The sequence below is a fragment of the Pristiophorus japonicus genome, chromosome 3 (assembly GCF_044704955.1).
Source record: "Pristiophorus japonicus isolate sPriJap1 chromosome 3, sPriJap1.hap1, whole genome shotgun sequence".
In the NCBI taxonomy this organism is placed as follows: Eukaryota; Metazoa; Chordata; class Chondrichthyes; family Pristiophoridae; genus Pristiophorus; species Pristiophorus japonicus.
Window position 1 is genome coordinate 302,218,977 of NC_091979.1, and position 24,291 is coordinate 302,243,267.

General features: G+C 44.7%; 1 protein-coding gene across 3 annotated transcripts in view; it reads left to right on the top strand.

Annotated features, from left to right (window-relative positions):
- Positions 1 to 24,291, top strand: part of jmjd1cb (jumonji domain containing 1Cb) — a 445,070-nt gene that overhangs the window by 192,871 nt on the left and 227,908 nt on the right. For all 3 annotated transcript variants that reach the window (XM_070876841.1, XM_070876842.1, XM_070876843.1), the window contains exon 2: positions 7,885 to 8,049. In XM_070876841.1, the coding sequence (XP_070732942.1) occupies positions 7,885 to 8,049 (165 nt within the window). The remainder of the gene's footprint in view (positions 1 to 7,884; positions 8,050 to 24,291) is intronic.

Here is a 24,291-nt window from a genome sequence, read left to right on the forward strand (position 1 = left end):
TTTGGATTGCAGGTAACATCATAATGTAGCGGCCAAACAATACAGTGAAATACTGAAACAGCACCGTACTTGAATCAAAATTAGTAACAGGTCATAGGTTCATGTGCTTTAAAATGTCTTCAGGATGAAATCATTAAATTTATCTTTGCTAGTTCTTTCACTTGCAGTGCTGTACATGGGAGATGTGAAACACAGTTCATCTTTTTGGGTTGGATCTCCTGTCAGAATTAAAACCGAATTGTGATTTATACTATGGGATGTCTCTTGTACTGCAGTCATTTCCTTGATGTAAATGAATAATGGAATAAGAACTGTTAAATTTGTTCAGTGATAACGTCAGGAGCCTTGCCCACTTCCTCTCATTTCACTTTGTCTCAGCATTAGGATCATCTATTCCAGTGCCTCATCAAGTTAGAAAGGAGACTATGAGGGCAGAGTTGGCTAAAGTGGTGGGAAAATAGATTCAAGTGAAGGACCGTTGATGAACAGTGGCGTACATTTAAGGAGATATTTCGTAACTCAGTGAAGAGGAAAGGGTGTAAAAGAAGATAGCCATCTGTGGCTAACTAAAGAAATAAAGGATGGTATCCAATTAAAAACAAGGGCATACAAAGTGGCCAAAATTAGTGGGAGAACAGAAGATTGGGAAGCTTTTAAAAATCAGCAAAGAATGATTAAAAACAATGATTAAGAAAGGGAAGATAGATGATGAAAGTAAACTAGCACGCAATATAAAAACAGATAGCAAGAGTTTCTACACGTATATAAAAAGGAAAAGAGTGGCTAAAGTAAATGTTGGTCCATGAGAGGACGAGACGGGGAATTAGTAATGGGGAGCATGGAGATTGCAGAAACTCTGAACAAATATTTTGCATCAGCCTTTACGGTAGAGGACACGAACAATATCCCAACAGTCGATAGTCAAGGGGCTATAGGGGGGGAGGAACTTAACACAATCACAATCACTAAGGAGGTGGTACTCAGTAGGATAATGGGACTAAAGGCGGATAAATCCTCTGGACCTGAGGCTTGCATCCTAGGGTCTTAAGAGAAGTAGCGGCAGGGATAGTGGATGCGTTGGTTGTAATTTATCAAAATTCCCTGTATTCTGGGGAGGTCCCAGCAGATTGGAAAACTCCCTATTTAGGCAGCCAAAAGCAGGAAAATATAGACCAGTTAGCCAAACATCTGTGTCTGGGAAAATGTTGGAGTCCTTTATTAAAGAAGCAATAGCAGGACATTTGGAAAAGCAAAACTCGGTCAGGCAGAGTCAGCATGGATTTATGAAGGGGAAGTCATGTTTGACAAATTTGCTGGAATTCTTTGAGGATGTAACGAACAGGGTGGATAAAAGAGAACCAGTGTATTTGGATTTTCAGAAGGCATTTGACAAGGTGCCACATGAAAGGTTACTGCACAAGATAAAAGTTCATGGGGTTGGGATAGATTGAGCAGATATTAGCATAGATGGAGGATTGGCTAACTAACAGAAAACTCGGCAATCAGTAACTAGTGGGATGCCGCATGGATCAGTGCAGGGACCCCAACTATTTACAATCTATATTAACGACTTGGATGAAGGGACTGAGTGTAACCTTCTGACGATACAAAGATGGGAGGAAAAGCAATGTGTGAGGAGGACACAACAAAACCTGTAAAAGGACAGACAAGCTAGGTGAGTGGGCAAAAATTTGGCAGATGGAGTATAATGTTGGAAAGTGTGAGGTTTTGCACTTTGTCAGAAAAAATTGAGAAGCAAGTTATTGTTTAAATGGAGAAAAATTGGCAAGTGCTGCAGTACAGTGGGACCTGGGGGTCCTGGTGCATGAAACACAAAAGGTTAGTATGCAGGTACAGCAAGTGATCAGGAAGGCCAATGGAATCTTAGCCATTATTGCAAAGGGGATGGAGTATAAATGCAGGGAAGTCTTACTACAGTTATACAGGGTATTGGTGAGGCCACACCTGGAATACTGCGTACAGTTTTGGTTTCCATATTTCAGAAAGGATATACTTTGGAGGCAGTTCAGAGAAGGTTCACTTGGTTGATTCTGGAGATGAGGGGGTTGACTTATGAGGAAAGGTTGAGTAGTTTAGGCCTCTACTCATTGGAATTCAGAAGAATGAGAGGTGATCTTATCGAAACGTATAAGATTATGAGGGGGCTTGACAAGGTGGATGCAGAGAGGATGTTTCCACTGATAGGGGAGACTAGAACTAGGGGGCATAATCTCAGAATAAGGGGTCGCCCATTTAAAACTGAGATGAGGAGGAATTTCTTCTGAGGGTTGTAAATCTGTGGAATTCGCTGCCCCAGAGAGCTATGGAAGCTGGGTCATTGAATAAATTTAAGACAGAGATAGACAGTTTCTTAACCGATCTGGGGAGCGGGCAGGGAAGTGGACCCGAGTCCATGATCAGATCAGCCATGATCGTATTAAATGGCGGAGCAGGCTTGAGAGGCCGTATCGCCTCCTGCGCCTATTTCTTATGCTCTTATAAGTTGCTCATTAACATTAAAAATATTTTTTTTCCATCAAGGAATATTTAACTTAATTGGTTTCTGAACAAAGGCTTTTAAACCAATTTGGGACTGACATTTCCCTTTCAATAAGCTGTTCAGGTCTGATTTTGCAGATTGTGCATTTTGTTACAAAAGACTCGGGTTGGATTAGATATACAGTTGGCTGAAATTTATTTTTTAAATTGGATTTATTCCAAGTATCTGACATGACACAAAATAAATTCCAGAAATTGCTCTCTCTGTCAGTCACTTGTCCTTAAAATTCAATATGTAGCTACATTTGATAGAAATAGTCAGAAAAAAACATTTTTACATTGCTCTTCATTATGTCCACAGCACTGAACATTTAATGTGGGCATGGAAAATAATATTTAATTCGCATTTTGTAGGATGCACAGGAGACAATGTCCACGTCAGCTTATTCTTAAATAACAGTTTTAAAAGCTTACTTGTATTAAATGTTAATACCTAATACTTTTGAATGGACTGTAATATAATTTCATACAGAGAAAGTCTTAAAATTACAAAAGTCTGTAAATACTTATGTACCATTACAGTGAACTAGAAAATATTTTGTTCAGTTTTACCCCAGCATGAGTGATTCATTGACTTTCTTTTATATGTACCTACATTAAACTATGCGCAGTTTGAAATTATTTTGTTACCAAAATACTTTGTAAAAAAAAAAGACAACATTTTCACCAAACTTGATGAGGAACTTCATTTCTTCACTTTGGTTGCTTTCTGAAAGTTGATCTCTTCAGAACATTGGTTTCATCCAAAGTAGTTTGGGAAACGATACAAGCTCAGATTTACTACTGAAATACAATGAATGTTCATTTTAGATTTCAATCAAATTTGTTTTCTGACATTGTGTCACTTGAAAATTGCCTTTGCTGAGAACTAATTAGTAATCTCGTTGTGCGAGGCCCCTTGGGGCAGAGTGACCATAATATGGTGGAATTCTACATTAGGATGGAGAATGAAACAGTTAATTCAGAGACCACGGTCCAGAACTTAAAGAAGGGTAACTTTGAAGGTATGAGGCGTGAATTGGCTAGGATAGATTGGCGAATGATACTTAAGGGGTTGACAGTGGATGGGCAATGGCAGACATTTAGAGACCGCATGGATGAACTACAACAATTGTACATCCCTGTCTGGCGTAAAAATAAAAAAGGGAAGATGGCTTAACCGTGGCTATCAAGGGAAATCAGGGATAGTATTAAAGCCAAGGAAGTGGCATACAAATTGGCCAGAAATAGCAGTGAACCTGGGGACTGGGAGAAATTTAGAACTCAGCAGAGGAGGACAAAGGGTTTGATTAGGACAGGGAAAATAGAGTACGAGAGGAAGCTTGCAGGGAACATTAAGACGGACTGCAAAAGTTTCTATAGATATGTAAAGAGAAAAAGGTTAGTAAAGACAAACGTAGGTCCCCTGCAGTCAGAATCAGGGGAAGTCATAATGGGGAACAAAGAAATGGCAGACCAATTGAACAAGTACTCACTAAGGTATTCACTAAGGAGGACACAAACAACCTTCCGGATATAAAAGGTGTCAGAGGGTCTAGTAAGAAGGAGGAACTGAGGGAAATCCTTATTAGTCGGGAAATTGTGTTGGGGAAATTGATGGGATTGAAGGCCGATAAATCCCCAGGGCCTGATGGACTGCATCCCAGAGTACTTAAGAAGGTGGCCTTGGAAATAGCGGATGCATTGACAGTCATTTTCCAACATTCCGTAGTCTCTGGATCAGTTCCTATGGAGTGGAGGGTAGACAATGTAACCCCACTTTTTAAAAAAGGAGGGAGAGAGAAAACAGGGAATTATAGACCGGTCAGCCTGACATCAGTAGTTGGTAAAATGATGGAAACAATTATTAAGGATGTCATAGCAGCGCATTTGGAAAGAGGTGACATGATAGGTCCAAGTCAGCATGGATTTGTGAAAGGGAAATCATGCTTGACAAATCTTCTGGAATTTTTTGAGGATGTTTCCAGTAGAGTGGACAAGGGAGAACCAGTTGATGTGGTATATTTGGACTTTCAGAAGGCTTTCGACAAGGTCCCACACAAGAGATTAATGTGCAAAGTTAAAGCACATGGGATTGGGGGTAGTGTACTGACATGGATTGAGAACTGGTTGTCAGACAGGAAGCAAAGAGTAGGAGTAAATGGGTACTTTTCAGAATGGCAGGCAGTGACTAGTGGGGTACCGCAAGGTTCTGTGCTGGGGCCCCAGCTGTTTACACTGTACATTAATGATTTAGACGAGGGGATTAAATGTAGTATCTCCAAATTTGCGGATGACACTAAGTTGGGTGGCAGTGTGAGCTGCGAGGAGGATGCTATGAGGCTGCAGAGTGACTTGGATAGGTTAGGTGAGTGGGCAAATGCATGGCAGATGAAGTATAATGTGGATAAATGTGAGGTTATCCACTTTGGTGGTAAAAACAGAGAGACAGACTATTATCTGAATGGTGAAGGATTAGCAAAAGGGGAGGTGCAACGAGACCTGGGTGTCATGGTACATCTGTCATTGAAGGTTGGCATGCAGGTACAGCAGACAGTTAAGAAAGCAAATGGCATGTTGGCCTTCATAGCGAGGGGATTTGAGTACAGGGGCAGGGAGGTGTTGCTACAGTTGTACAGGGCCTTGGTGAGGCCACACCTGGAGTATTGTGTACAGTTTTGGTCTCCTAACTTGAGGAAGGACATTCTTGCTATTGAGGGAGTGCAGCGAAGATTCACCAGACTGATTCCCGGGATGGTGGGACTGACATATCAAGAAAGACTGGATCAACTGGGCTTGTATTCACTGGAGTTCAGAAGAATGAAAGGGGATCTCATTGAAACATTAAAATTCTGACGGGTTTAGACAGGTTAGATGCAGGAAGAATGTTCCCAATGTTGGGGAAGTCCAGAACCAGGGGTCACAGTCTAAGGATAAGGGGTAAGCCATTTAGGACTGAGATGAGGAGAAACTTCTTCACCCAGAGAGTGGTGAACCTGTGGAATTCTCTGCCGCAGAAAGTTGTTGAGGCCAATTCACTAAATATATTCAAAAAGGAGTTAGATGAAGTCCTTACTACTAGGGGGATCAAGGGGTATGGCGAGAAAGCAGGAATGGGGTACTGAAGTTGCATGTTCAGCCATGAACTCATTGAATGGCGGTGCAGGCTCGAAGGGCCGAATGGCCTACTCCTGCACCTATTTTCTATGTTTCTATGTTACTGTTTTCAAATACCTTCTCAAAAAACACCAGAATTTTGTCAGCAAGTCACTTGGGTCTCAGACCAGCATCTGTAGAGTACACTGTTCAGTGGGCAGACCAGAGTCACAATACTAGTTGCATCTGAATTTAGTATCAAATTCAAATGCAGGTGCAGAGCTGTCCTCACAGAAAAGATTTTTTTTGTGTTAAATTGGAGCAGGAGCTAATAATAGTACATTTCTGAAGTTCCAAGATGGTCTGTAGATTGCATGGGCACTTTAAAAAGATAGCTTCACTGTGAACTGCGGTTAAAACGGTACTTGCAATATAAATGGGTTAGTTTATGAAGATTTCCATGTTAGTTTCGAAAACTTTAGTCTTAATGTGGTGATACTGGCACGGTTTTTTTAACATCAGAAACAAGCCAGAGCGCGGATCCATTACACTCAGATTTTAAATCATAGCTTTCCAGTTGGTAGTTGAACTCTTGGACCCAAGTTTTGGGCCGCGCCTAGAACGGCGCAGCCCCGACCTGGACGCCCGTTTTTCGCGCCCGAAAGTGCAGCAAAAAAATACCTGCAGATTCTCCGGCTCACTTTGGAGCTTGGCGCGGCGCAGCACGAGCTGTGGGGGGCAGAGCCAGGTCCCTGTGCTGAAATCAGTGCCGGGACTTCTGCACAGGCGCGCTACAGTGGGCGCGCATGTGCAGTTGCTCCAGGCACCCGAAACTATGTGGGAGGGGCCCAAAGCACGCCGCCCCTAGCCCTGACTGAATGGGCTCACTGGGGCGGTGAAGATCAGGCTGCACCTCCCTCGTCCAGCTCCTGCTCTGGCTCCAGCTTCCTCCTCTGTTCAGCTGACGCTCCCTCTGGCTTTCTCAACCCCCCGCCGCCCGCCCCCGAGTTCCCGCTCCCGTTCCGCTGCCCGCTCTCACTCTCCCCTTCTCCCCAGCTCCTGCTCAGCTCCCACTCCCCCAGCTCCCGCTCAGCTCCCACTCCCCCAGCTCCCGCTCTGTTACACCCCCCCCCCCCCCCCCCCAGCTCCCGTTCTGCTCCCCCCCAGCTCCGGCTTCCCCCGGCCACCTACCTTTAACTCCGGTCCGCTCCCTCTTCCTTCGGCTCTCCTCTCCTCTCCCCTTCCCTCCCTCTCCTCTCCCCTTCCCTCCTTCTCCTCTCCCCTTCCCTCCCTCTCCCCTCCCCCACCCTTCCCCCTCCCCTCCCCCACCCTTCCCCCTCCCTCCCTCCCCCTCCCCCTGCCCTTCCCTCCCTCCCCTTCCCCCTGCCCTTCCCTCCCTCCCCTTCCACCTGCCCTTCCCTCCCTCCCCCTGCCCTTCCCTCCCTTCCCCTCCCTCCCTTCCCCCCTCCTCCTTCTCCTCCTCCCCCTCCCCACGCCTCCCTCCCTCCCCCCCTCCCCTCGCTGTCAGAAACACATAGACACTGACAGACAGAGAGAGAAACACGTCGACACTGACAGAGAGAGACATACTGCGGGGGGGGGGTGGGGTCCCAGCACGCTGTTGAAGGGCTCCCGGTGCTGCAGTCGGTGAATAGAAACTTATTTTTTTATTTATTGATTTTTAATTTTTTTTATTTTTTATAAAAAATTTTTGATTGATTTATTGGTTGATTTATTGATGTATTTCTCATTTACTATTGATGATGGCTCTTTATTTGTAAAACTGAAGTGTTTAATGTTTGTAAACTTCCCTTCCCCACCCCCCCCGCCCCCCCTTCTTTATGCCTGATTTGTAACCTATGCCTGTTTTTCTAAGTGCAGACAAGGTTTTTCTGAGCGTACAAAAATCTGCACTTACTCCATTCTAAGTTCGTTTGGAGTAAGTTTTCACTGCCTAAACTTTCAAAACGGGCGTAAGTGGCCAGACACGCCCCCTTTTGAAAAGAAAAATCTGTTCCAAACTGAAACTGTTCTAACTGACTAAAACTGGAGCAAACTAAATGCCGAGAATTGCAATTTCTAAGAATTAAACCAGTTGCTCCAAAAAAAACAGGAGCAACTCAGGCGGAAACTTGGCCCCATAGAACTACAGTATCATCCATAGCAATGGTTAGACTTGCATCGTTGTTTTGATTGAGGAAGGCAATTGATTGTTGCAGTGCACTTAATTTTCCGTTTAATTTTCCTTAGGTATACGTGGAATTTGATGACCTAGAATGGGAAAAACGTGAGTGGGTTAAAGTTTATGAAGATTTCCAGATTTTCTTGGTGGAGCACCAGCTGGTCTGGGCTAAGAGAAAAAGCCCCAGCCAGTCTCCGGGATCAAAGAATAAGCAGATTCAGTGGCCTGCTTTGGTGAGTAAAACAAATGAAATTGATTTCTACATAACTTATTTGTTCTTGCATCTAGTTCTCTCTCAATTTTTAAAAAATTGTGTATATCTGTGTCTATCTGTGTATACAGGTTGAACCTCCCTTATCCTGAACTCCCTTATCCCGAACTCCCTTGTCCAGAATCACCCCTTGTCCAGAACCATTCCCGGCCACCGGATGGCGCATGCGCAGAACTGAGACATAAACAAATTGAAGACCTTCCTCGCTGCCGACTCCCACAATCGCTGTCCTGACCCCATGATCCACCGCCCCCTCCCCCCCCCCCCCCCCAAACCATGATCTCTCTGACGCACTCCCAGCCACAAGCCAGATAACCCCTTGCTCAGTACCCTGTACCATCCAATTTAGCATGACCACCCCTTGTCCATAAAATTCCGGATAAGGGAGGTTCATTCTGTATCTGTAATTCAGTTTCTGTTCCATCTTCCAATATTCCTTTTTGTTTTCCTCAAATGACTTTTCTATGTTTATCAGTCGTCTGCATTGCTCTGATTTGTAAAAAAAAACACCGTTTGAAATAATTTGGCTCAGCCTTCTGGTTGTTTTGACGTCTATATTCTGTAACTGTATTCTTGATCTTGATATTTTTCCCCCTCATATAGAAAGACTTCCTGCGCACATCTCTAAAGACAGTCTTAAAAATAGCTTCATTATTTTATCTTCTGACTCTGCTTCCCAATTCTTGTTGCCAAGACTGTCTTCATAATTCCAAAGTTTGCTCTTCTAACAGTATCCCAGACAAAACAGCAAAGTTGTTTTCAAAGTTGCTAGTTACTATATTCTACACTATACAAGAAGTAGTGAAATAATAGCAATTAACGAGAGATACAAAATGAGCAATTACAATCTTGTATGTAAAACCTCTTTGCTGATTGATGCAATGTTTTATGTATTTAAAGATAACTAAGGTAAAACGCAATTACAAACTAGTTTGTTCATTTGAGCATTGTAGATGGTTTAAATGGACCGTACATCAAAGATAAAATTGAGTCTTTCTCTTCCTTCTCTGAACTAAAATTGTTTCAACTGTTGGTTTCACACTTTCACTTCCTTTTATATCTAGTTTCCAAAATTGTGAGCTCAGTAAGCCTAACATTTTCTGTTCCCAAAAAGTTATTTTATGTGGAAAGTGTTAATTTGATAACTGGATAACTAGCTCCAGGATTATTCTGTATGTGGAAGTGAAGGTCATTGAGGAATAAATGTTGGCCAGGATATTGGGAGGACTCCCCTGCTACTTTGCAAATCGTGCCATGGGATTTTGTATGTCCGCCTGAGAGGGAGACAGACCTTCAGTTTGATGTCTCATCCGAAAGACAGCACTTCCAACATTGTCTCAATACAGCACTAAAGTGGCAGCCTAGATTATGTACTTGAGACTCTGGAGTCGTGGTTGAACCAACAACCTCTGACTGCGGTGAAAGTGCTACCACTGAGCCAAGGCTGATGCCTTGACCAGGAAATCAAGAGCATTCATTGGGCCCAAGTTTCGGCTGTTCCACAGAACAGTGCACCTCCGAGAGGCCCGCCTATTTTGCAGAATTAAAAGCGCACCGAAAACTTAACTCGCAATTCTCGGTGTTCAGCAGGCCTGTTTAGCAGTCGGCGCGGCTCAGCACAAGCAGCCCTGCGCCGAAGAATGCCGGCAGCTACGTGTGTGCGCAGTGGAGTCTGCGTGTGTCCACAGTAGCTCCTGGCCCTCCCAACGCGTCCTGTATCCGGGCGACCCTATCCCTAGCCGAAGGGATTTCGCGATGTTCACCGCCCCAATCCCGGGCCGAGTGGTCTGCCTGCGTCACCATCCCTCGCCTCGCCTTGTCGCCACTGCCCTTATCGCCTCGGCGGCGGAGCCCACCTGATCAGCAGCTCTTTGGCGGCGGGACCCTGCCCGAACTCCTCCCCAGTGGTGGGCCCCGCCCAAACTCCTCCCCGGTGATGGCCCCGCCCGAACTCCTCCCCGGTGGTGGGCCCCGCCCGAACTCCTCCCCGGTGGTGGGCCCCGCCCGAACTCCTCCCCGGTGGTGGCCCCGCCTGAACACCACCTCGGCAGCAGGGCCCGCCCGACCAGCTCTTTGCGGGCTCCGCCTGAACACCACCTCGGCCGCAGGGCCCGCCCGACCAGCTCCTTGGCAAGCTGTTGGAGGGCTCTCGGTGCTCCTGAACAGTAGGTGAGTAGAAACTTTAAATTTTTTTATTTATTGATTAATTTTTTAATTTTTGATTTATTGGTTGATTTATTGATTTATTTATTATTGATGATGACTATTGGTAAAAGTGAAGTGTTTAATGCTTTGAAAAATCCCCTAACTTTCTTCCCCCCGCACCCGCCCCCCTCCCCCAATCTCTGGCTACCTGCGCCTAATTTTAAAGTGTACACAAGGTTTTTCTGATCTTACAAAAGTCGACACTTACTCCGTTCTAAATTAATTTGGAGTAACTTTTCGCTGCCTAAACTTGCAAAACAGGCGTAAGTTGCTGGTAACGCTGGGGAAAAAAAACTGAACTAAACCGAAACTAAACAGACTCACTAGAACTGGAGTAAACTCAATGCCGAGAATTGCGATTTCTAAGATACTTCAAACAAAACTAGTTGCTCCAAAAAAATAGGAGCAACTCCAGCCAAAACTTGGGCCCTTAAAGTGGATGGGCTAAAACATTGCTGGTAGAATTTATTGTGAACAGATATAAAGTTTTGCATACTGGTACTTGAAACATGAGTACACATTGAAGAGTTCATTTATAAAAGGGACACAGCAAAAAAAATGTGGGTTTGATTATCAATTGTTTATTGATGTTATCCAGTCATTGTGGTTATTGGCAAAATTAATCAAATACAAAGGTGCATTTTGAGAACATTGAGGTAGATTTAACTCTGTATAACTCATTACTATGATTATATTTAGAATATTTTGTAACATTTTGGGCACCTTCAAAAGGACATTGATGCATTGGTGAGAATTTGTAGAAAAGTGAGGATAATTCTGATTTATGCAGAAGCTCAGTATTAAGCTTGTTCTCATTGCCTCTCCCTCCCCCCCCCCTCCCTCCTCCCAATTTTGCTCTCTATACTCTTCAAAAAAGGTTTGTGCTGAGTTACAGTCCAAAAGGCACACAATGTTCTTTGGTAGCTCAACCAAGTAGCTGTTCTTCACATGTGAGCCTACACAGTGGCTATCAGCACACCACTCAGCAATGCTGGGCATCACAACTGAGGACAATCCTGACCTTGCCCAATGTCCATGCATGTACTTGGACTTGGGGGTCACAGGATAGCATGAGGAGCAAAACCCTGGCTCATTCTTTTCCTTTCTTTCCTTCCAAATTGATGGGCCTGCTGGACATTTGTAATGCTGCCACTTCCATGTCAGCTGAGATCAATAAACCAGGGATCATACTGCGACTTTCTGGATTGGCGTTGCTCAGTTCCATATGGGCAAATCCTGGGATATTTGACAATGACCATTTTGAAAATAAAGGTGCCTGCAAATAAGAAAGACCTGAAACAAGTCCCTTAAGTATCCCAACCTTGCAGGGTTCACTGTATAATGATTAACACGCTCAACTAAAGCCAGTTAAAGTTTTCACAGAGAGCATCATTCTTATTTCAGTGGAATGCTGCAATTGTTAGAGAGGCATACTCCAGAAATCTCCTTCAAGTTTTCAAGAATTACGGTTCAGCACCTTATTTGTTGTATGTATCTTCTTTGGAAACAAACTGACTCTCAGAAGCAGTAACATCATGCGCAATCAACAGGAAGAGAAATTAACGTCTGATTGGTTCTACTCCTGCCCTTCAGCTGATCTGATTGATTCAGTTAGGCTACACTAAACATCCGTAAGACAAAGATCCTCCATCAACATGACCCCGCCACACAGCACTGCCCCCCCAGTCATCAAGATCCACGGCACGGCCCTGGAAAACGTGGACCACTTTCCATACCTTGGGAGCCTATTATCATCAAGGGCAGACATCGACGACGAGGTTCAACAGCGCCTCCAGTGCAGCCTTCACCCACTGAGGAAGAGAGTGTTTGAGGATCAAGCCCCTCATATCTAGCACCAAGCTCATGGTCCATAGGGTTGCAGTGATATCAGCTCTCCTGTATGGCTGAGACGTGGACCATATGCAGTAGACACCTCAAATCGCTGGAGAAATACCACCAACGATGTCTCCGCAAGATCCTGCAAATCACCTGGGAGGACAGGTGCACCAACGTCAGTGTTCTTGATGAGGCCAACATCCCCAGCATCGAAGCACTGACCACACTCGACCAGTTCTGTTGGGCGGGCCACATGTTCGCATGCCTGACACAAGACTCCCAAAGCAAACGCTCTACTCCTACACAGCAAGCAAGCCCCAGGTGGGCAGAGGAAATGTTTCAAGGACACCCTCAAAGCCTCCTTGATAAAATGCAACATCCCCACCGACACCTGGAAGTCCCTGGCCAAAGTGAAGGAAGAGCATCCGGGAGGGCGCTGAGCACCTTGAGTCTTGTCGCCAAGAGCATGCAGAAAGCAAGCGCAGGCAGCGGAAGGAGCGTGCGGCAAACCAGACTCCCCACCCACCTGTGACAGACACTGTAATTCCCGTATTGGACAGTCTCCTAAGAACTCACTTTTAGAGTGGAAACAAGTCTTCCTCGATTTCGAGGGATTGCCTAGGATGATGAATTCCACCTTCCAATTGAACTGATTGCCAACCTTCAATCCCAGTGGAAAATCTGTTTTCTCCTGTAAAACACCAATAACCAGGTATGCAACTGTGACAACAGGGGAGCTTCGATGGTGCTTTTCATTGGAGAAACAAAATTGAACGCCATGATCTCTAAAATGATGAAAGGCATGGTTAACGTAAATGGAAGATGATTAATTAACTTGAGCTGCAGTGACAGAACTACAGCGCAAGTGTACAATATTAGGTTGCCTCAAACAAGACGAAAGTTAGAAGAAATTTGCTTTCCTGCAGACTGATGTGTATGTGCAGTACATGCCTAGCAAAAACAGCTAATGCTATGTTGCTTAATGCCCCATCTTGAAAGTTAAGAGCATCAGGATGAATATAGATAATGATATATTCCATGGAACAAGATGGCTCTTGTGTTGTTGGTCTTGTGTATGCCGAATGCAGTTGGTCAGACTTGAAAATGTGTTTTTTAAGATTGGTTAACTATTCTTTATTCTAGTGGCGTACTTTTGGAGTTTGAGCATAACTTTGAGTTTTATTTTCTTGCATGCTTATCTGTGGTAGACCACCTCTTTCTGAAGAATGGATTGGACCAAACAAATGCATGCAGTCACAGTTAAATCTCAGTTTTCTACCTTGGTAAAGAAACATAGACATAGATAATAGGTGCAGGAGTAGGCCATTCGGCCCTTCGAGCCTGCACCACCATTCAGTAAGATCATGGCTGATCATTCCTTCAGTACCCCTTTCCTGCTTTATATCCATACCCCTTGATCCTTTTAGCTGTAAGGACCATATCCAACTCCCTCTTGAATATATCCAACGAACTGGCATCAACAACTCTCTGTGGCAGGGAATTCCACAGGTTAACAACTCTGAATGAAGGAGTTTCTCCTCATCTCAGTCCTAAATGGCCTGCCACTTCTCCTAAGACTGTGTCCCCTGGTTCTGGACTTCCCCAACATCGGGAACATATATACGAACATAAGAATTAGGAACAGGAGTAGGCCATCTAGCCCCTCGAGCCTGCTCCGCCACTCAACAAGATCATGGCTGATCTGGCCGTGGACGCCGCTCCATTTACCTGCCCGCTCCCCATAACCCTTAATTACCTTATTGGTTAAAAATCTATCTATCTGTGATTTGAATATATTCAATGAGCTAGCCTCAACTGCTTCCCTGGACAGAGAATTCCACAGATTCACAACCCTGTGGGAGAAGAAATTCCTTCTCAACTCGGTTTTAAATTGGCTCCCCCGTATTTTGAGGCTGTGCCCCCTAGTTCTAGTCTCCCCGACCAGTGGAAACAACCTTTCTGCCTCTATCTTGTCTATCCCTTTCATTATTTTAAATGTTTCTATACGATCACCCCTTATCCTTCTGAATTCTTACAAGTAAAGACCCAGTCTACTCAATCTATCATCATAAGGTAACCCCCTCATCTCCGGAATCAGCCTAGTGAATCGTCTCTGTACCCCCTCCAAAGCTACTATATCCTTCTTTAAGTAAGGTGACCAAAACTGCCGCAGTACTCCAGGTGCGGCCTCACCAATACCCTGTACAGTTGCAGCAAGACCTCCCTGCTTTTGTACTCCATCCCTCTCGCAATGAAGGCCAACATTCCATTCGCCTTCCTGCTGCACCTGCAAACTAACTTTTTGGGATTCATGCACTAGGACCCCCAGGTCCCTCAGCACCGCAGCATGTTGTAATTTCTCCCCATTCAAATAATATTCTCTTTTACTGTTTTTTTTCCCTAAGGTGGATGACCTCACATTTTCCGACATTGTATTCCATCTGCCAAACCTTAGCCCATTCGCTTAACCTATCCAAATCTCTTTGCAGCCTCTCTGTGTCCTCTACACAACCCGTTTTCCCAGTAATCTTTGTGTCATCTACAAATTTTGTTACACTACACTCTGTCCGCTCTTCAAGGTCATCTATGTATATTGTAAACAGTTGTGGTCCCAGCACCGATCCCTGTGGCACACCACTAACCACTGATTTCCAACCCGAAAAGGACCCATTTATCCCGACTCTCTGCTTTCTGTTAGCCAGCCAATTCTCGATCCATGCTAATACATTTCCTTTGACTCCGCGTACCTTTATCTTCAGCAGTAACCTTTTGTGTGGCACCTTATCGAATGTCTTTTGGAAATCTAAATACACCACACCCATTGGTACACCTCTATCCACCATGCTCGTTATATCCTCAAAGAATTCCAGTAAGTTAGTTAAACATGATTTCCCCTTCATGAATCCATGTTGCGCCTGCTTGATTGCACTATTCCTATCTAGATGTCCCGCTATTTCTTCCTTAATGGTAGCTTCAAGCGTTTTACCCACTACAGATGTTAAACTAACCGGCCTATAGTTACCTGCCTTTTGTCTGCCCCCTTTTTTAAACATTCTTCCCGCATCTAACCTGTTCAGTCCAGTCAGAATCTTATATGTTTCTATGAGATCCCCTCTCATCCTTCTAAACTCCAGTGTATAAAGGCCCCAGTTGATCCAGTCTCTCCTCATATGTCAGTCCAGCCATCCCTAGAATCAGTCTGGTGAACCTTCGCTGCCCTCCTTCAATAGCAAGAATGTCCTTCCTCAGATTAGGGGACCAAAACTGATCACAATATTCCAAGTGGGGCCTCACCAAGGCCCTGTACAACTGCAGCAAGACTTCCCTGCTCCTATACTCAAATCCCCTTGCTATGAAGGCCAACATACCATTTGCCGTCTTCACCGCCTGCTGTACCTGCATGCCAACTTTCAATGACTGATGAACCATGATACCCAGGTCTCGCTGCACCTCCCCTTTTCCTAATCTGCCGCCATTCAGATAATATTCTGCCTTCGAGTTTTTGCCCCCAAAGTGGATAACCTCACATTTATCCACATTATAGTGCATCTGCCATGTATTTGCCACTCGCCTAATCTGTCCAAGTCACCCTGCAGCCTCTTAGCATCCTCCTCACTGCTCACACCGCTACCCAGTTTAGTGTCATCTGCAAACTTGGAGATACTACACTCAATTCCATCATCTAAATCATTAATATATACTGTAAAGAGCTGGGGTCCCAGCACTGAGCCCTGCGGCACTCCACTAGTCACTGCCTGCCATTCTGAAAAGGACCCGTTAATCCCGACTCTCTGCTTCCTGTCTGCCAACCAGTTCTCTATCCACGTCAGTATATTACCCCCAATACCATGTGCTTGGATTTTGCACACCAATTTCTTGTGTGGGACCTTGTCAAAAGCCTTTTGAAAGTCCAAATACACCACATCCACTGGTTCTCCCTTGTCCACTCTACGAGTTGCATCCTCAAAATTCCAAAGATTTGTCAAGCATGATTTCCCTTTCATAAATCCATGCTGACTTTGACCAATCCTGTCACTGCTTTCCAAATGCGCTGCTATTTCATCCTTAATGATTGATTCCAACATTTTCCCCTCCACCGATGTCAGGCTAACCGGTGTATAATTACCTGTTTTCTCTCTCCCTCCTTTTTTTAAAAAGTGGTGTTACAATAGCAACCCTCCAGTCCATAGGAACTGCTTTAGAGTCGATAGACTGTTGGAAAATGATCACCAATGCATCCACTATTTCTAGGGCCACTTCCTTAAGTACTCTGGGATGTAGACTATCAGGCCCTGGGGATTTATCAGCCTTCAATCCCGTCAATTTCCCGAACACAATTTCCCGCCTAATAAGGATATTCTTCAGTTTCTCCTTCTCACTCGCCCATCGGTCCCCGAATGCATCCGGAAGGTTATTTGTGTCTTCCTTTGTGAAGACAGAACCGAAGTATTTATTCAATTGGTCTGCCATTTCTTTGTTCCCCATTATAAATTCACCCGAATCCGACTGCAAGGGACCTACGTTTGTCTTCACTAATCTTTTTCTCGTCATATATCTATAGACTCATCTTTTTCTCTTCACATATCTATGGAGGTATGTTTAAATGTTATTGAAATATTATTCAAAGGTCAGTGAATAAAGGCTCTCCTAATGGCACAGTGAGCTTACCTAGTGAGTTGTTCAGCCATACAGTCTTGCAATGTCCCAGCTTTAGTCCCTGGTCTCTGTTGATTTCACTGAGGCATGTCACTTGGACTCTGCTCTTCTCGATTAGGGAGGGGAAAATTGCCCAAGTTTCCAATATTTCCTGCTGAAAGTCCAAGTGTGCAGATATTGGTGAGATACAGTATTGTTTAAGGTGTCTTGCCAGATCTGATGAGGCCAGTCATGCACGAACCATGCTCAAGCTGACAGCCTTCAGGAATGGAAGAGGAGGTATTGATCAAGTGAATAGAGGCAGTGATGCTGTGGAGAGTTGGAAGAAAGGAAGTTGAGAAGGATTTTGGAGGCCTTTATTTAATGGGGAAGAAGGTGATGGTGGATGGTTGGATTGGGTGGGGAAAGGAGCAGGGAAAGAGCGGACATTGATCATCCTGGGGAGGTGGGGAGGGTAAGCAGCTAGAGGTTGTGGTCCATGTCGGGACCAACGACATAGGTAAAATGAGAGATGAGTTCCTATAGGAAGAATTCAGGGAGCTAGGAAGAAAATTAAAGGGTAGGACCTCAAAGGTAGTAACTACTGGTGCCACGTGCTAATGAGTATAAGAATAGAAAGATAGAGAGGATGAACATGTGGCTGGAAAGTGGGTGTAGAAGGGAGGGCTTTAAATTCTTGAGGCATTGGGACCGCTTCTGGGGGAGATGGGACCTGTACAAACCGGACGGGTTGCACCTCAACAGCACCGGGACCAATATCCTCGCAGGGAGTTTTGTTAGTGCTGTTGGGGAGAGTTTAAACTAGCTTGGCAGGGGGATGGGAACCTGAGAACGAATTCAAAAGGGAAGAAATTGGATAGCAAGAATTTAGAAAACGAATCTGTAAGACCAGAGGAAACAGGGCTTAGTATGTAGTTAAGCAAAGAGGTCTTCCTGTGCTGAATAGTATATACTTAAATGCAAGGAGTATTGCGAATAAGGCAGATGAGCTAAGAGCACATACTTGGGAGTATGACACCATAGCCATTACAGAAACTTGGCTGAAAGAGGGGTAGGTTTGGCAGATCAAAATTCCTGGCTACAGGATTTTTAGTCAAGATAGAAAGGGGGGTAAAAAGGGAGAGGGGGGTTTTACGGTATTGCTTAAAGAAACTATTACAGCGGTGAAGAGGGATGATATGTTAGAGGGATCATCAAATGAGGCCATATGGGTCGAATTGAAAAATATAAAGGGGCGATCACACTGCTGGGCATGTATTATAGACCTCCAAACAGTGGGAGGGAGATAGAGGAGGAAATATGAAGGCAAATTGCTGTGAAGTCCAAAAACCAAAGGGTAGTAATAGGGGATTTTAACTATCCAAATATTGATTGGGACAAATTTAGTGTGAAGGATATAGAGGGTGCGGCATTCTTGAAATGCATTCAAGAGAACATTTTTAGTCAGTATGTAGCAAGCCCAACACGAGAGGGGGCGGTCTTGGATTTAGTTTTGGGGAATGAAGCTGGGCAGGTTGAAGGGGTATTAGTGGGAGAATACTTGTGTGCCAGTGACCATAATTCAGTCAGATTCAAGTTGGTTATGGATAAGGACAAGAATAGGCCTCGAATAAAAGTTCTGAATTCGGGAAAAGCTAATTTTGCTAAGTTGAGTGATTTGGCTACAGTGGATTGGAAACAGCTACTTGTGGTTAAATCAGTGTCGGAACAGTGGGAGGCATTCAAGGAGGAGATCCGGAAGGCTCAGGCCAAACGTGCCCTGAAAGAAAAAGGCCAGGAAAAATAATTCTAGAGCCCCCTGGATGTCTATGGACTTACAGGGGAGGATTAAGAAAAAAAGAGACGCTTATGTCATATAGGGGCTAAGTTTCGGCCTGAGTTGCTCCTGTTTTTTTGGAGCAACTGGTTTAGAATGGAGTATCTTAGAAATGTGAATTCTCGGCATTTGGTTTGCTCCAGTTCTAGTCAGTTCGAACAGTTTCACTTTGGAACAGAATTTTTTTTTCAAAAGTGGGCGTGTCCGGCCACTTACGCCTGTTTTCAAAGTTTAGGCAGTGAAAACTTACTCCAAACTAACTTAGAATGGAGTAAGTGAAGATTTTTGTACGTTCGAAAAAACCTTGTCTACACTTTAAAAAATCAGGCGTAGGTTACAAATTAGGCGTAGGGAATGGGGGGGTTTAAAGGGAAGTTTACAAACATTAAACGCTTCAGTTTTACAAATAAAGAGCCATCATCAATAATAAATGATAAATACATCAATAAATCAACCAATAAATCAATCAAAAAATTAATAAAAAATAAAAAAATTTAAAAATCAATAAATAAAACATTTTCTACTTACCAACTGCAGCACCGGGAGTCCTCCAATAGCGTGCTGGGACGGCCCCCCCCCAGTTTTATTTTATTTATTGATTTAAAAACATTTTTTTTTTAATTAATTTTTTTTGATTGATTTATTGGTGGGGGTAGAGGGGGGTGGGGGAGGAGGAAAGGAGAGAGGGAGGGAGGGAAGGAGAGAGAGGGGAGGGAGGGAAGGAGAGAGGGAAGGAGGGAGGGAGGGAGAGAAGGAGGGGAGGAGGAAGGGAGAGAGGAGGGAGGTAAGGAGAGGGGAGGGAAGGGAGAGAAAGAGGTTGTACGGCCAGGCCAAAGACCTCGGGCTGGATTTACATGTAGGTGGCGTCGGGTCTTTGGGGGGGGGGGGGGTCGCGGAGGTCCAGGGTGGGGGAGAGAGAGTCGCCGAGGTCTGGGGGGTGGGGTGGGAGAGAGAGAGTCGCGGAGGTCCGGGCGGGGGGGGGGGGAGTCGCGGAGGTCCGGGCGGGGGGGGGGGGGGGGGGCGGGGGCGTCGTGGAGGTCCGGGGGGGTGGAGAGAGTCGCGGAGGTCCCGGGGGGGGAGGAGAGCGGAGGTCCGGGGGAGGGCCTTATTCACGCAGCCCCAGTGAGGCCAATTGGCCAGGGCTAGGGGCTGCGTGCTTCGGGCCCCTCCCACAGTTTTGGGTGCCTGCAGCTACTGCACATGCGCGCCCACTGTAGCGCGCATGTGCAGAGGTCCCAGCACTGTTTTCAGTGCAGGGACCTGTCTCCGCCCCCTACAGCTCGTGCCGCACCGCGCCCAGCTCCAGAGGGCCTCCAGGGAGCCGGAGAATAGGTACGTTTTTTTTTAGGCGCACTTTCTGGCGCGAAAAACGGGTGTCCAGGTATGGGCTGCGCCATTTTAGGCGCGACCTGAAACTTGGGCCCTTAACAACGGCTAAATACTATAGAATCTTTAGAGGAATATAGAAAGCTAAGAGGCAAAATTAAAAAGGATATTTGGAATGCCAAGAGAGAGCACGAGAAATTCTTGGGCAGTAAAATTAAGGAAAACCCCAAGATGTTCTATAAATATATTAAGAGTAAAAGGGTAACTAAAGAAATGGTAGGGCCTCTTAGAGACCACGAGGGTAATCTTTGTGTGGAGGCGGAAGATGTTGGTAAGGTTCTTAACGAATACGTTGCATCTGTTTTCACAAAGGAAAGGGGCAATGCAGATTCTGCTATCGAGGAGAAGTGTGATATTCTGGATCAAATAAATATAGTGAGAGAGGAAGTATTAAGGGGTTTAACAGCTTTGAAAGTAGATAAGTTCCCAGACCTGGATGAAATGCATCCCAGGCTGTTGAGCAAAGTAAAAGAGGAAATAGCAGAGGCCTTGACCATCATTTTCCAGTCCTCTTTGGATCTGAGCATAGTGCCGGAGGATTGGAGGACTGCTTATGTAGCATCCTTGTTTAAGAAGGGAGAACGGGATAGGCCGAGTAAATACAGGCCTATCAGCCTAACCTCAGTGGTGGGAAAATTATTGGAAAAAATCCTGAAAGACAGGATAAATCTGTCTTTGGAAAGGCAAGGATTAATTAGGGAGAGTCAGCACGGATTTGTTAAGGGAGGATCGTGTTTGACTAACCTGATTGAATTTTTTGAGGAGGTAACCAAGAAGGTCGATGAGGGTAGTGCGTGTGATGTAGTATATATGGACTTTAGCAAGGCTTTTCATGAGGTCCCACATGGTAGACTGGTCATGAAGGCTAAAGCTATGAGATACAGGGCAAAGTGGCAAGTTGGATCCAAAATTAGCTTGGAGGTAGGAAGCAAAGGGTAATGATTGATGAATGTTTTTGTGACTGGAAGGATGTTTCCAGTGGGGTTCTGCAGAGCTCAGTACTGGGTCCCTTGCTTTTTGTGATATATATCAATGATTTAGATTTGAATATAGGGAGTATGATTAAGAAGTTTGCAGACAACACTAAAACTGGCTGTGTGATTGATAATGAAGAGGAAAGTCATGGGCTGCAGGAGGATATCGATCTACTGGTCAGGTGGGCAGAGCAGTGGCAAATGGAATTTAATTCAGAGAAGTGTGAGGTGATGCACTTTGGAAGGACTAATAAGGAAAGGGTATACACATTAAGCAGTAGGCCACTTAATAGTGTAGATGAACAAAGGGACCTTGGAGTGCTTGTCCAAAGATCCTTGAAAGGAGCAGGCCAGGTGTTTGCTATTGACTATATTCTGGTGATTAAGAAGGCATAGGGAACGCTTACCTTTATTGGCCGAGGCATAGAATATAAGAGCAGGGAGGTTATCCTTAAATTGTATAATACTTTGGTTAGGTCACAGCTGGAGTACTACGTACAGTTCTGGTCGCTGTATTATAGGAAGGACGTGATTGCACTGGAGAGGGTGCAGAGGAGATTTACTAGGATGCTGCCTGGAAAGGAGAATCTTAGTTATGACAGATTGGATTGGCTGGGTTTGTTCTCATTGGAACAGAGGAGGTTGAGAGGAGACCTCATTGAGATGTACAAAATATTGAGGGGCCTGGACATAGTGGATAGTAAGGGTCTATTTCCATTGGTGGAGGGGTCTATTACGAGGGGGCATAGTTTTAAGGTGGTTAGTGGAAGATTTAGAGGAATTTGAGGGGGGGCTTCTTTACGCAGAGGGTTGTGGGGATCTGGAACTCGCTGCTTGGAAGAGTGGTGGATGCAGAAACCCTCACCACTTTTAAGAGATGGTTGGCTGAGCACTTAAAGTGGCGTAACCTGCAGGGTTACGGATCTAGAGCTGGTAATTGGGATTAGACTGGATGACCCTTTGTTGAACGGCGCAGATATAATGGTAAGTACTGCAGGGAATAGAATACATCCAGGGTGATCTCCTGGACTAGTTTCGATCGCCTGGATAGGTTGGAGAAGAATTTTCCCAGATTTTTTCTCTCTAAATTGGCCTGGGTTTTTATCTGGTTTTTGCCTCTCCCAGGAGATCACATGGCTCCGGTTGGGTGGAGTGTAGAATGTTTCAGTGTAAGGAGTGTTGCAGTTGTGTGAGGTAGACTGGTTGGGCTGGGTGCTCTTTGCCTTTCCGTCATTGTTCATAAGTTTATATGTAACCTTTAGGACTGCTGACCAAGGCCCGTGTGACTCTTTGTCCGCTGGCGCAGACACGATGGGCCGAAATGGCCTCCTTCTGCGTTTCTATGATTGGAAATAGTCCTGTTTATGTTGAAACCTGAGATGTAGCAAGGCTTGCATGATGGCTTGGTTGAGGGGGTGATGGAGTTGAATGGCCGGGTGAGGTTGAATGAAGACAGGAGTGCAGAAAAAATAGAGGAACCTATGCAGGGAGACAGAGGGAAGTAAAATGGGGTCAGAAGCAAAAGGTATAAAGGAGAAAAGTAAAAGTGGAGGCTAGAAAAATCAAAGGCAAAATTCAACAAGGGCCACATTACAACATAATTTTAAAAGGACAAAGAGTGTTAAAAAACCAAGCCTGAAGGCTCTGTCTCAAAGCGAGGAGCATTCGTAATAAGGTGGATGAATTAACTGCGCAGATAACTGTTAACAGATATGATGTAACTGGGGTTACGGAAACATGGCTCCAGGGTGACCAAGGCTGGGAACTCAACATCCAAGGGTATTCAATATTCAGGAAAGATAGACTGAAAGGAAAAAGAGGTGGGGTAGCGTTGCTGGTTAAAGAGGAGATTAACGCAGTAATAAGGAAGGACATTCGCGTGGATAAAGTGGAATCTGTATGGGTAGAGCTACGGAACACCAAAGGACAGAAAATGCAAGTGGGAATTGTGTATGGACCACCAAACAGTCATGGTGAGGTTGGAGATGGCATCAAACAGGAAATTAGGAATGTGTGCAGTAGAGGGACTGCAGTCATCATGGGTGACTTTAATCTGCACATAGGTTGGGCTCAGCAAACTGGTCGCAATATGGTGGAGGAGGATTTCCTGAAGTGTATCAGGGATGGTTTTCTAGACCAATATGTCGAGGAACCAACTAGAGAGCTGGCCATCGTAGACTGGGTGTTGTGCAATGAGAAAGGACTAATTAGCAATCTTGTTGTGGGAGGCCCCTTGGGGAAGAGTGATCATAATATGGTAGAATTGTTCATTAAGATGGAGAGTGACACAGTTAATTCAGAGACTAGAGTCTTGAAAAAGAAAGGTAACTTCGAAAGTATGAGATGCGATTTGGCTAGGATAGACTGGCGAATGATACTTAAAGGGTTGACGGTGGATAGGCAATGGCAGACATTTAAAGATCACATGGATGAACTTCAATAATTGTACATCCCTGTCTGGCGTAAAAATAAAACGGGGAAGGTGGCTAACAAGGGAAATTAGGGATAATGTTAAATGCAAGGAAGAGGCATATAAATTGGCCAAAAAAAGCAGCAAACCTGAGGACGGAGAAATTTAGAATTCAGCAGAGGAGGACAAAGAGTTTAATTAGGAGGGGGAAAATAGTATGAGAGTAAACTTGCAGGGGACATAAAAACGGACTGCAAAAGCTTCTACAGATACGTGAAGAGAAAAAGATTAGTGAAGACAAATGTAGGTCTCTTACAATCAGAATCAGGTAAATTTATAATGGGGACCAACGAAATGGCAGACCAATTGAACAAATACTTTGGTTCTGTCTTCACTAAGGAAGACACAAATAACGTTCCGGAAATACTAGGGGACCGAGGTTCTAGCGAGAAGGAGAAACTAAAGGAAATTCTTATTAGTCAGCAAATTGTGTTCGGGAAATTGATGGGATTGAAGGCCGATAAATCCCCAGGGCCTGATAGTCTGCATCCCAGAGTACTTAAGGAAGTGGCCCTCGAAATAGTGGATGCATTGATGATCATTTTCCAACATTCTATAGACTCTGAATCAGTTCCTATAGACTGGAGGGTAGCTAATGTAACCCCACTTTTTAAAAAGGAGGGAGAGAGAAAACAGGGAATTATAGACCCGTCAGCCTAATATCGGTGGTGGGGAAAATATTGGAATCAATTATTAAGGATGTAATAGCAGCACATTTGGAAAGCAGTGACAGGATTGGTCCAAGTCAGCATGGATTTATGAAAGGGAAATCATGCTTGACAAATCTTCTAGAATTTTTTGAGGATGTAACTAGTAGAGTGGACAAGGGGGAGCCAGTGGGTTTGGTGTATTTAGACTTTC